The sequence below is a fragment of the Condylura cristata genome, unplaced genomic scaffold, assembly GCF_000260355.1.
Source record: "Condylura cristata isolate star-nosed mole 26May11 unplaced genomic scaffold, ConCri1.0 scaffold00035, whole genome shotgun sequence".
NCBI lineage: Eukaryota > Metazoa > Chordata > Mammalia > Eulipotyphla > Talpidae > Condylura > Condylura cristata.
In genome coordinates this window covers 2,931,006-2,944,408 of record NW_004567136.1, presented here as the reverse complement: position 1 = coordinate 2,944,408, position 13,403 = coordinate 2,931,006, and the positions used below count along the sequence as shown (strand labels likewise).

At 46.2% G+C, this 13,403-nt stretch overlaps 1 protein-coding gene across 3 annotated transcripts in view; it reads right to left on the bottom strand.

Moving 5' to 3' along the window:
* Nucleotides 1-13,403, bottom strand: part of LOC101631156 (E3 ubiquitin-protein ligase HERC2) — a 120,058-nt gene that overhangs the window by 88,141 nt on the left and 18,514 nt on the right. For all 3 annotated transcript variants that reach the window (XM_004693063.2, XM_012732714.1, XM_012732713.1), the window contains exons 4-14: nt 12,285-12,422; nt 10,997-11,216; nt 7,289-7,389; nt 6,679-6,835; nt 5,382-5,492; nt 4,725-4,896; nt 3,672-3,845; nt 2,195-2,383; nt 1,588-1,739; nt 389-546; nt 177-290 (exon numbers count right to left, since the gene is read on the bottom strand). In XM_004693063.2, the coding sequence (XP_004693120.1) occupies nt 177-290; nt 389-546; nt 1,588-1,739; nt 2,195-2,383; nt 3,672-3,845; nt 4,725-4,896; nt 5,382-5,492; nt 6,679-6,835; nt 7,289-7,389; nt 10,997-11,216; nt 12,285-12,422 (1,686 nt within the window). The remainder of the gene's footprint in view (nt 1-176; nt 291-388; nt 547-1,587; nt 1,740-2,194; nt 2,384-3,671; nt 3,846-4,724; nt 4,897-5,381; nt 5,493-6,678; nt 6,836-7,288; nt 7,390-10,996; nt 11,217-12,284; nt 12,423-13,403) is intronic.

Below are 13,403 nucleotides of genomic sequence, written 5' to 3'. Positions count from 1 at the left end.
AAGAGAAGTTCAAATGCTATAACCACTGGGTCTCTGCCAAGGACACTAGGCCCACACGCACTTAGAGAGGAACGAGAGGGCAGCCTCTAGAGGTTCGCCCCACTCCAAAGCTCACTCCCGCCAGGGAAGGGGCCTGTTTATCCTGAGCCTGCCCAGAGCAGCATCACTCCACGTACCGTTCTCTGTCACAGCAAGGGTCTGCGCGTCCCCACTCCCGCAGGCCACGTCAATGACCTTTAATCCTTTGAGCCCAGCTACCAGCATTGGAATGGCCTCATCTTCACTGGAGCCTGCAAACAGATAGCACGGGCATTAATGCCAGCCCCTCAGGAAAGGCCAGGCCCCACCTCCCGCCTGAGCAGGCTCGGATGAGCGGGATGAGCAGTACCGTGGCCCAGGCGGCCGTAGTTGCCCCGGCCCCAGGTGTAGAGCTCCCCCTCGGCAGTGATAGCTGCGCTGTACGTGCTGCCGCACGCGATGTGGACCACGTGCTTCCCAGCCTGCTTTCCAGAGAAAGCAGAGATCACCTTAGGCTCCTCCAGAGGCCTGTGGAGAGAGCGGGAAAGTGATGACTTTCTAGGCATTTCCTAGCCAAAAAAAAAAAAATTACCTCAAAACTAAACTAGCAGAGCATCAAGACACAAGTCTGTTAGGTATCTTAAGAAATCCAACAAGTAACACCTCCATGTTTTGTTAAATGGGCCCCAAGCCTGGAATCCAACAGGAATATCAAAACAGTATCTGTTAAAATCAAGTCCATAACAGCCTCACTGAGAGGTCCAAACACAGGCCTGTCCACTTGATAGACTGCTCAGTAGCAGGAGAAAGGAACTGCGCTGCCCAAAGATGTGCCACACAGAGACAGTGATTGCCAGGAGTAGGGATGAGCGCAGAGGGGCCCAAAGAAAATTGCAGTGACCTATTTTCTTGGGAACCTTCTTTATCCTTCCCCTATATATAGGAAAGCTGAAAACTACCAGGGCCTCCCTAGTGGCCGAGGGATCAAGTCTCAGCACTTTCACTGCTGTGGCATGAGCTCCAGTCCTGGCTAGGGAATCCCATAGCACAGCAGACCTTTCCTGTCTCGTCCTCTGCTCCCCTTAGCAGTGGATTCAGTAAAAATCCACCTATGACCCTCCCTGGTGGCGCAGCAGGTTAAAGCATGGCACTGAGAAGCTAAAGCCACTTCAGCATGAGTTTGATCCCGGCCCCGGAGGTGACCACATGGCGCAGAAGACCTCTCCTGACCCACCTGCTGCTCCCCTTAGCGTGTACTTTGTTGTTCTGCCTGTTCTGCTCCCCACTCTGTCTCTGGTGAAGTCTCTCCCTGCCCCTACACCTCTGGCCTGTACCCCAGTGCTGTATGCATAAAAAAATAAATCTTTAAAAAAAAAATCCACCTCATCTGCTCCCCATTCTGTCTCTGGTAAATCCTCTCACCCCTTACATGTTCTGAACTATACCCTAGTTCTTCTATGCAAAAATAAATAAATAAGTTGAAAACACCCAGCCCACTCTTCTTTTCTATTCTGTATTTGTTAAAGTAACATAAAAAGAAGGTGAGTAGCAGGAGTGGCCTGTACGTACACGGTGTCCCCATGGCCCAGGCGTCCGCCATCCCCACAGCCCCAGGAGTACACCTCTCCCGTGGCTGCTAAGGCCAGGTAGTGGTGACCATCAGAATGAGCAGCGATCTTTACAATGTTCCTGGAGGCGAGTCCCTGGACCAACTGCGGGGCCTAAAACGGTAAAAAACAGGATTAGTTCAAGGACAAGGAAAACGACAGTAACTCTCCTCAACTGCACATCTTACTTTCACAAACCCTCTTCTCACTGAACAAGACCCTCTTTCAGCCCCCTCACCCAGCACCAACATGTCCCAATCTGCCACTGTCCCCACAAAACAGACTCCCTCACTTGTTACTGCCTGGTCCTCTAAGTCAAGTGGTTCTATCAGCTAAAAGTCAGTTCCCCGATGGGAACCATGACTGGCGATGGGTGTCACTGTGTGGAGTCCTGATCTTAACAACTAAGAAGTTCGTCTGTCCCAAAATCTGACAAAAAAGGACTACAATTTAGATTAAACATGACCAATAACATACAACGAGCAAATACTCATAGACCCATAGAAATCAGAGGACTGTGTGAATGACTAGCACTGGCCCCTGCAGCAGGGCGCCCTCGGGATACCCACCAGCGTGTCGCTGCTGTAGGCCTGCGTGTACACGCGGCCATTCCGAGACAGGATCAGGAAGCGCTTCTCCGCACAGGCGACCTGCGCGACCCCCAGGCTGGCAAGGCCGTCACACTGCACTGGCCCGATCACATTGGCGTAGTATTTCCACCCTACCAGCCCCCAACCTATGACCTCTTGCAATGAGCCCTGTAAGAGAATAAAAGGAAAGTTTCCTTTACAGCAGCAAGAAAAATTCTTTCTTAGTCAAAAGAAGGAACATCTTGTGCTAGGAGTAATACTGAAGAACTAGGAGGTAAGAACAAAGTAAGAAGCTGACTTGAGAGAACTCACACACTCCCTCAGTTAACAGCTAAGATAAAGTGACTAAACAGGTCGTGTTTGCACAGCATTTTGCTTCACCAGAAGTAACCCACACTGCAAACACACTTTAAAATGCTCAGACCAAATCAGCTTGCCCTTTGCATCATAACCACGCAGAACCCCGGAAAGCGAAGCGCAGGCTGGGAGAAAAGTATCCCTGTCAGTGAGGGTGAGGGGCCAAGTCCCATGGGAGCAACTTGGCGACAGCTGCGGGGACACATGCCAGGTGCATGTACACGAGGACACAAATGGACACACATAGCAGGGAAGACAAGCTTCTGGCAACACAAGTGTCCACCAACAGGACACTGGTTGAAAAGCTCATGGTATGTCCACCCAGAGAAGACAAAGTAGGCCGCCTCAGAAAAAAAGAGCAGTCTGCGTCTGACACAGAAAGCTTCAGCAGACACTGGGGGTGAAAACGCAAGCGGCAGAAGTATGTGATATGCTGCCACTAACGGCGATTCCAGAGAACTCGCGGATGACACGTAAGAGGGAAGCAGCAAGAGGGTAGCTGGGGTCAGGAGATGAAGGACCATGTCTTTGCATTTGATTCTGATTTCTGAACATGTGAATAAATTAATTGTTTGGAAAAAATAACTTCGAAATGAAATAAATGCACTTCATGTCAAAAATAAAAAAGCTAGAAAAATCCAGAATTACTCAGTGGTACCCGGGCAAAGTGCACTTCCATCTGACTGACCGTTTTATTAACAGCGGTGTTATCTGTGTAACCGTCGGGTGACACCGCGTATGTGTGTGTGCATCTGCGCGCCGTCTCTGGGCAGGTGCCCTGGCCTACTGGTGCTGGTACTGCCATAACCAGCACTACCACAGAGTCCAGAGCTGCAGGTGTGAAAAGAGAGCACCAGAACCTCTGTGAGGAATGCAGGATGGCATGTGCTGTGGGCGAAAAGCAAGCTCTCGGGGGTGTGTCTCCTGAGTCTGGACCTGAGGCAGGGTCCTCAACCTCTGTGGTGTCAGCTTGCTCCTCACTCACTCAGACCGCTCACAAGCTCCGAGTTCTTTAAATGCTCTAAGTCAGCTCTCCCCAATACCAGAGAGACTGAGTCTCCACACAGGCCCATAACGCAGGGTAAATACCCCCACATACCTTGTGAGAGGTTGGCGAGCTACACAGAGGCGGCATGCAGGGCGTGGCCAGGCGGTCCAGGTGCGCCATGACGACGACCGCAGTCTGTCGCAAGTCAATGGCGAGCTCGCTGTCTTGAGGGAGAGTCAGATACCTCAGGAAACTCTCGTTGGGGCTCAGAGGGCCAGACAGAAGCTAAAGAGAAGGGAACAAGCATCTTCAGAAACAGTAAAGAAAATCAAATAACTCAATTAGCATTTAAACATGTATCATCTACAGACCTGCTGTTTGGCTATCAAACATCAAGTGTTTCTAGCACACCGACCCACACACATCTCTATACCTGCTGCACAGAGGGGCCTGTACCTACACTTCTACCGAAGACATGCACACTGAGACCACATGCAGACCCCACACAGGTCACCAACAGAGCCCAGCCTCCCGACAGGCTCGCCCTCTAAGGGGCCTGGGCAGAGCCAGCTTCCGAGGGACACAGCGTTGCACTAGCATTCAACCTAGCTGTGAAAACTAAAAACAAAAACCCAATTTTTTTTTTTTTAAAGATTTATTTATCTGGGGTGTAGGCCAGAGGTCTGAGGGGCCACAGGGTTGGGAGGTGGTGGGGAAGGTGGTGAAAAGATTCACCAGAGACAGAGTAGGGAGCACAACAGTCAGATCTACTGAAATACACTGCTGAGGGGAGCAGTGGGAGAGACAGGAGAGGTCTGCTGTGCCATGTGGGTCACCTCCCTGGCAGAGAACAAACTCATGCTACAGTGGCTAAGGCCAGCTTACAGCACTGTGTCTTTAACCCTGGTGCCACCAGGGAGGCCCCCAAACCCACCTGTTTTAAATGTGCTCACCCTGGAGAAACCTAGTGCGCTTGTATGAGTTTAGCCACATCAACTCAGCACCGACCTTCAATACCCATCCCACACCTGCCACACTGCTATAGCTGCCAAAAGCACACTCCCCACCACAGCCGGACGACTGCCACCACTTGTTAATAAAATTCTATCTCAGAGTAACAGAAATAAAGAGAACAATGTAAATGCGACTCCTTATGACACATACGTGGGTGTCACCCTCTGTATGAGGGGCATCTTTGCTGCAGATGATGCTCTGGAATCTTTGCAGCAAAGGGAGCAGGGGAGCACTGGTGCCCTGGGCAGATCGTTCATTGTCAGTCTCCTGCGTCCCACTGTCCCACAACTGAAGCAACAGCAGGATCGCAGATAACATTTGGCTGAAAGAGAAAAACAGTCAGTTTCCTCTGCTGTCAAAAATAAAAGCAGACAACCAAGAAAAATCAAAGAACTAATTCAGATTTGAAGAGAAGCAAAAATAATGCACTGAAAATAATTCTTGGCAGTAAAATCACACCAAGACATTAGCACAAGACTTCTACCTTCTGTTGGTAAGAAGCATAAAGCCAGTTAAGAAGCTCAAACAGCACTTTCTGCAGGGAACTTTGAGGATCACACATTCATAGAATGATAATTATTTGAAAAATTAATTGAGAAGAAAAAAAAAGAACAGTTCAGATACAACTAGAAAACAACTGAATATAAAAAAATGAAGAAAAGCTTAGTGAGCCCAGGTGTGAACCAATAGAGGGAGCTGGGCCCTGGCTCTTTGGTCACAGGCGACCACACATTCACTGCCATCACCAGGGATTCCATGAGCACCACAAAGTACAGGCTTGTTTGAATACAGAGGCGCCGCCCTCACCTCAGTGTGCCTCTCTGCACGGCCAGCTCCAGCAGGATGGCCAAGGCCAGGTGCTGGTCCTGCAGAGGGATGCTTCCCGGCCCCTTGGTGCCAGGAGTCCCATGCACGTCCCTGAAACGACAGCCGTGGACACGGGGAGAAAGTAACTCAGCACACAAGCACGATGACGGTGAGTTAATTATGTTCTCTTCCACTCAGAATCAGGTTTCTGAGAGTTGCTGCTCGTGTACCCAGAAGGGCCACCCACCCTGAAAGCAGTCTCCTTACATGCATTCAGAGATGATAAAGTATGCATAAAAATAGGAATTCAGATACCTAAGATGATTATTGATAATACTGGAAGTCACAGTTCAAGTTTCTGTAGCATAAAATTATTTACATCACTCTTCAAAAGTTAAGTAGAAGAGTGTTTAGACACGTCTTCCAGTTTCAATGAAGTGTAAGCAGAGTATCAACATTCCTCTACAGAACTAGAGAAACAAGTTCTAAAGTCTCCTGAGAACCCACAGGTAAAACATCTATTTATCTTTGATCAAAAAAAACTATTTTAATTTTTCTTGCTCCGTATCAAAAAGTAACAAGTATCCTTAACTCAGGGTTGGAGAGAAAGGGTCCTCCAACATCACCATTACAGCTGAAGTTCTGGAATTAATGCCAAACCTATTTTCAGGACCCCAACCTTAAACCCCAAAGCAGTTCATTGGTACAAAGACCACCAGTGTCCCGGCTCATGGGAAGGGGCACGGCAGTGACCTCTCTGAGGGGGGAGAGAAGGAACTCATTTTACATTTCTTTTGGCTGTTAAATTTTGTATAGAGAAAACATTCTCTTTAAATAAAAACCATCACCAAAATGCACAGCACCAAGACCAAAGTTCATGGTTTTCCTTTAGGAAATGACTCCCGTTCAAATATTTGCACCCTAAAAAGACTAGACGTAAGCTTAAATCTTGAGTAGCTCTTTAGCTCCAGGTTGTCTATCAAGGCAACACCCCTCTCTCGGAACCATGGTACCCACGTTCTCAACAAGGCGCTAACATTCCTGAATGATCCCAAATCATAAATACCTGAGCAAATAGGTTACAAAGGCATTTCCCACCCTATCCCGTGAGACGCCTTTCTGGGCCCAATCAGAGTATCAACCAAAAGTCAAACATGAAAAGGCTGACAACAAGGATCTCAACGCAAAGGGCCGAGGTTGTGCTAGAAGCAGACATGGAACCAACCTGCCAAGTCTCTTTGCTCTAAAGAGCAGGGTGACACGAGACTGGCACAAGATGTGAAGAGAAGGCACTCACCCTGTGACGACAGACCTCAGGAACCTGGTCGCTCTCTCCACCACCTCCAGCCACACAGAGGACACGGTGCTCTCGTCGAAGAGGGAGGCCTCGGGCAGGGCTCTCAGGGCATCCAGGGACTCCTGCAGCAGCTCGCTGCAGAGATCTGCATCCTCCCCTAGGCACACACAGGCAGCAGAGGAGGCACCACTCCCTGGCAGCCTGAAAAGCCAAGCTCCCCCGATTTTGCCCAGGGCGCCTCCTACCCTTAGCCTGAGAGGACGCCACTGCCATGTTTTCAATCCTTAGTTTCCTCTCAAAAAGCTACTCTGAGGACGCAAGAAACTAAAATTTCACCTGTTGCCTCTAAGTAGCTCTTTTATGGCTTTCACACAAGCAATTCCTATTCTTCTAGAAAATAAGCAGTAAAGAGGTGTTCTCTACAGTGCTTTGCCAGGTACATGTGTACACCTTTTTAAAAGCAGCACAGCCCTGAAAGTCAAACAGGCTCTGAGGTCGCTCATGTACACTGAAGGAAAGGAGGCACAGAGAGTTATGGGATGGACCCGGGCACAGGGTGGCAGAGATGAGGGGCGAAGTCACAAACCGCATGTAGGAGGGAGACACATACCTGAGCGCCAGGCCCTGCGCAGGAAGGCGAAGGCGAAGGAGAGGGCAGCTCGGGACCCGACTCTCGCAAGTCCTTCCACACCTTTGCCTGAGGGCCGGGAACTGCAGAGGACACACAGGGGTGGTGGGAGTGTGCAAATATTAAAGTGACATCATCATCACAGACAGATTTGTGCCGCATGTGAACAATGGCTTTCTTCAAATGACATTATCACAAGTGACTTTTTTTTTTTTTTAAAGATTTATTTATTCATACGGAACTGGGGTACAGGCTAGAGATGTGGAGGGTGAGAGAATTCACCAGAGACAGAGAGGGGAGCAGAACAGGCAGAGCGATGAGGTACACTGCGGAGGGGAGCAGCGGGCGGGTCAGGAGAGATCTGCTTCGCCATGTGGATCTCCTCCAGGGCAGGCGGGAATCGAGCACATGCGGAAGTGGCTTTAGCTTCTTAGTGCTGTGCTTTAACCCGCTGCACCACCAGGGAGGGCCCACAAGTGACTTTTAAGTTTTGTTTTTTTAAACTTTTTTTAAATGTCTTTTACAAAGGAAGTTTCCTCTTTAAGGTAAAAAAGTGACAAAGAATTTTCAACAACTCAGAAACATGCTCATGAAATAAGCTCAGGAAGCGGAACAGTGCAGGGGTGAGTGAGGGCAGATGGCAAAGAGAAAGATATACATAAGCCAATGAATATGGGAGGGTGAAAGCTCACGCAGGAAAGAAAAGCAAGTGAGGATCACACGGCATAAATAGGACAAATGTCTGAGACTCTGAGAACCTGGACATCCAGCCACGTTTACTTTGGATCCTTCTCCTTTGCTAAGGGTCGACGTGGCTGCCAAGCAGAGGCCCTAGGCACCTGTCCGCTTGCCTCATCCTACTGAGACAGCCTCTCCTGGCATAATGCTCATCTTGCTCGAGTGTTCTACTTAAGCTTACTATTATGTAGATGTGTCAATGTAGTAAGATGTAGCTTCATATCACATGTTTTAAAAAGCTACAAATGGGGCCCTCCCTGGTGGCACAGTGGGTTAAAGCACAGCACTAAGAAGCTAAAGCCACTTCAGTGAGTTTGATCCCCACCCTGAAGGTGACCCACATGGCACAGAAGGCCTCTCCTGACCTCCCCTTAACAGTGTACTCTGTCCATCTGCCTGTTCTGCTCCCCGCTCTGTCTCTGGTGAATCCTCTCACCTTCCCACACCTCTGGCCTGTACCCCAGTTCTATATGCATGAATAAATCTTTAAAAAACAAAAAGCTACACAAATGGTTCACCCTAGAAATATTTAAAAAAATTGAAGCAGAATACAAAAACATACATAGCATGAAATCAATCATGCACAGCAAATTAGTTTTACTTTCCACTTTATAGTATTTCTAGTATAGCTGCACTTGCCAAATTTACGATCATTTGCTTTCGTAAGAAATGCTATTAAAAATGAGAGGGAAAAAATGGATGATGATCTGGAATGAGCTTAAGACACGGTGTCAGGTAAAGCTAGCAGTGACGAAGATGGTACCCCCGCAGACGTTAGATGCACTCCTCTGTGCCTGGTGATGTTGGGGGCAAGGGCACAAGAAACTGATCAGTGCTCAGGAGAAATGAATCAGAGACTGCAACTTTACCTCTGAATAAGAGACACCAACATTACAAGACACAGCTGTGTAACACTTGCAATCTTTAAGACGGAAAGCACATATACAGTCTATTCAGATCAGGGTGCTGGGTGCCCTCTGAAATAGCTGCCCCAGAAAAAGCACAATACTGAGAGTCCCAGGAAATAATTGGGACCTTTTCCCTGGAGAAGAGCCCAGCAGTCCCAATCTGTACAATGTGAGAACTGTCAAATCTTCAATACGCGGCTCTTTTTACAGTATGTGCAAGAAAAAAAAAAAAAGGAAATAGCTTGGGCCCACTCCCATCTGCACCAGTCAAATATCCAACCCACAGTTGGTTCCACAAGAATGGCAAACACCCCACTACTTATTAAATTGAGAAATGAGGAAAAGAATCTGCAAAAGTTTAGAAATATCGGACCCTCCCTGGTGGCGCAACAGCTTAAAGTGCAGCATGATGAAGCTCTCACAGCCACTGCAGCAAGAATTCCATCCCCTACCAGGGGGGTCAGACCTTTCCTGACCCACCCACTGCTCCCCTCTGCAGTAGGAGCAGCGTCTCAGTCAACCTGCCTGTTCTGTTCCCCACTCTGTCTCTGGTGAATCCTCTCACCCCCTGTATCTCTGGCCTGTACCAAGTTCTTATATGCATAAATAAATCTTTTAAAAAGTTTAGAAACATCACTACATATAACTGCAGTGGACAGCCACTTATCTGATAAATCACATGGAAACATGCATGTATACATATGTGCACGTGCACACACACACACACACACACACAGTTGAGAGCTCATAAGACTTGGAAAATCAGAGTAAGGCAGGTAAAAAGACATCCTGGTTGGGTACTAAGCTGTAATCTGCCAGTGGCTACCACTAGAGAAGCTGGAGAGAGGATGTACAGTCTCTCTGCACTAATTCGAACAGCTACATGTGAATCTATAATTATCTCAAAAGAAAAAGGTGTTTTTTAATTTTAGGAATTTTCTCCACTTAATGAGAGAGAGATTTCAATTAATCCATCAACCTTTATGTCACCACAAAGAAAAAGGATACAAAGAAAAATCAACTGGGCTCCTTGGTCACTTTTGCATCGTAGGGAATTCATTGATTCCACAAACTCACAGGTATGGTTAGAGAATCCAGAATCTACCACCCACCTACGTAGACCCTCTCTGAGATCAGCGACCACCACAGTCACTCAGGCTCTAGGGTCAAAGGAAGGAGGAAAAGGTGCCGCTGGCTACTGTGAAGCAGACAGGAATTCTCCTCTGTCACTGATTTAATTCCCCTTAAATCTACTTCCCAAATAATGCCATATAGTATGATTTCAACTAGACTTAGAAAGAAACCAAGCAAGTATGCTAGATAGATTTAACACTTCTCTGGGAAGTAAGACAGTTTTTTCTTTTTGTTACCCCTGCTTCTTTCTACCTCCTGTAATTTCCATATGCTCCCCAGGGAGCTAGTTAATATTATACTCTCACAAAGCCAACTACATAAAATATGGGTTCTATCTACGAAAGTCTGGTAGACAGCTACAAATGCCAATTTTACTCAAAGCCTTAATTCACGCATTCTAGTGGTTATTAGTTAATGCCTCAGAGGAAAACCTGCTGATGTACAGCAACACACTTAAAATTACATGCCTAAAAGCATCTCATAATAAAATACAAAAACCATACTAGGAAGAAAAAAATAAAATGAAACATCTAAACTAGCTTTGCAGTAAATACTATATATACTCTATACCCTACCCAGTAGTAAAATAAAAAGAATGTAAGGTTCACATCCCATTTTCAATCCCAACCACTGGTTGGCTTCTGAAGTTACTCATAGAATTAGGACCTTTAAAATAATGACACAGACTGCACTGATGACCTGTATACCCAGGGTGCGCAAATAACAGACTAGCTAAAGAAGCCAATGCATGAGCAAATTAGCAAGACCACACTCCACATTTTAGGAAACAAATGACAGAGAAAAAAAAGAACAAGATGACATTATGTTTAAAGTCCAAAGTGAGCTTTCCTAAACAAAGCAGCCTGAACTTTACATCTAACTACATTGGGATTCTTGTTCACATTATTACCTTTTTTTGTCCACAGGAGGCACAGAAATGCTGCTGCTTTTCCACTTAACTTTGACATTCTCCTGGAAAACGGTTCTATTCAAGGCAATGAAGTATCGCTCCAAGATGACCAGCCGCTGCTTAAGTCTGAGAGCTGACAGGGTGGTGGTGGCCGACTGGACAGCCAGAGCCTGCTGCTCTTTCACCAACACAGAGAGACACTCCTTTAGCTCATTCACGTCTGGAAAAAGACAGAAAACATGAGAGAGAGAGGTTTCTTCAGCTCACTCACATCCAGAAACAAGGCAGAGAAACAAGGCAACAAGTATGTGAAGCAAGCAGAGGGATCCCACTTCTCAGAATCTAGAGCACAGTTAGTTGTAAGATGGAGAAAACAGATAAAGGTGCTTGGGATGTGCCAAGTGGCTATAAAAACTTTTAACGCACCTTAGCTCCTCACTGCCACCGACAAGCAGTAGCACTATACACTTATGGGGAAGGAAACTGAGACTCAGAAAACTTGCTCAAGGTCACCCCAATAAGATCCCCAGTGGCACTAGGGGCAGGCCACTCCTATTTCCTAGTTTCCATGGTATAAGAATGTGGTAAAGCCTATATATAATGTAGTAGACCAAAACAAACCACTCAAAAGCTATACAAAAAGACATACTCAAAATCACTATAAATTTAAAAAAAAAAAACTTGAAAAAACACAAAAAGGCAAATGTCTATGACTCCACTTATATATACCTAAAGCAATCAAAATCCAAAAACAGTCGCTTCCAGACAACAGGATGTTACTGTCTGGGAAAATGAAAAAGTTCTGCAACAGAGGTGAGGGATGCCCTGAACCGTACACTTAAAAATGACGGAAGCTTTGTAATAAAAAAAAAAAAATGCAACAAAAAAAAAAAGTTTCAACCAATGGTTTCACTTATAGCAGGAGCATAAAGGACTAAGGGGAAAAAACTATATACCTGAGACATTTTATGGGGTGGAGTGGGAAATGGGATCAAAAATGGGTGGGGGGAGGGGCACTGGACTATGGTGATGGCACATGGGTGATCTGGTGTTGGGAAACCCACGGGAATTACAACTGAAATGAAAAAAGGCACAAAATGATGTAAAAATAAACTATTATAAAAAAAATGACTGAAACGGTAAACTGCAGGTTACACATGTTTTACCACAATGCTAACAAAGTTTGAATTAGTCTGGTTTCAGTTCCATGACCCAAAAGCCCATCTGACAACCAGAAGCGCGAGGCCACCCAATCGTCCCAAAGCGCCAGTCTCAGACGCCCTGCTACCTGGCTGCCTGCCCCACACCCAGCTCTCCAGGATTGCCTTGGCCCGATACACAGGCGCGCAAGTCTCTTCTTCATCCTTTTTCTCTTTATCATTCAGATCTTCTTTCTTTGTTCCACTTTGAGTATCAACGCTGTCATCTAGAAAATGAAATTATTTTTAAATCTGTAAATTACTTTTGAAAATAATATCCTTTGTCTCTGCAAACGTCAGGTTAAGTGGCAATGCACATCATTAACAGAAAGTTTGATGGTTTAAAACAAAATTACATCAATCACTGCTGTAACAGGCCCACCATGATGTTCAAGGTGAGGAACAACCCAGTGGTAACCCTCTTAACAAAGAAATAAATCATTTTTATCAAATTCTTCTCTGAAGAACATCTCCCAAAATGATAACTCAGACAACTCAGACCCTCAGTCTTGACACTGACCGGTGATGAACTGCCGTGTGTCCATGGGGAGAGGGGATGTGACATGGGGATTGAGTCAACCATCATTTTAGACTACACAATACCCCACTCCACCACCAACCAGGAGCCATAGCTACAGGAGTCATGCACTGCCAGAGGTCACAAGCTCTGGGACACAGGAGAAAAGCTCAGGACTAAGCATGTAGGTCTCTGAAAATTTAAAGTTTCTGTCACACAAAAAAAAACACCCTGAAACTCCTTACACAACCAAGTGAAGACAGAACTAATCTTACTCTTGACATGGAAACATGTTCCATTGTAGACAGCCCCTTAAACATGAATTATTTTCTAAATGGCATAATTACAAACAGACACCCAAATCTGTGAAAGACTGTATCATATTTCAAAAAGTAAAAGTATCTAAAAACATCTAAACCAACAAATGACAAGAAACGCCTGTAAGAAATATCAGGCATTTGACAGAAAGAAACCACAGCTAATGCTATGAAGAGCGACTCAAACTGCTCTTCAGAAACATATATTAAAACCATAAAATAGTGATTTATGGCCCTCCCTGGTGACACAAGTTATCAGTGGCTGCTTCAGTGCGAGTTCAATCCCCAGGCCTGGAGGTGACCCATATGGCATGGCAGACCTCTCCTGACCCGACCATTGCTCCCCTCAGCAGTGTATTTTGTTGATCTGCCTG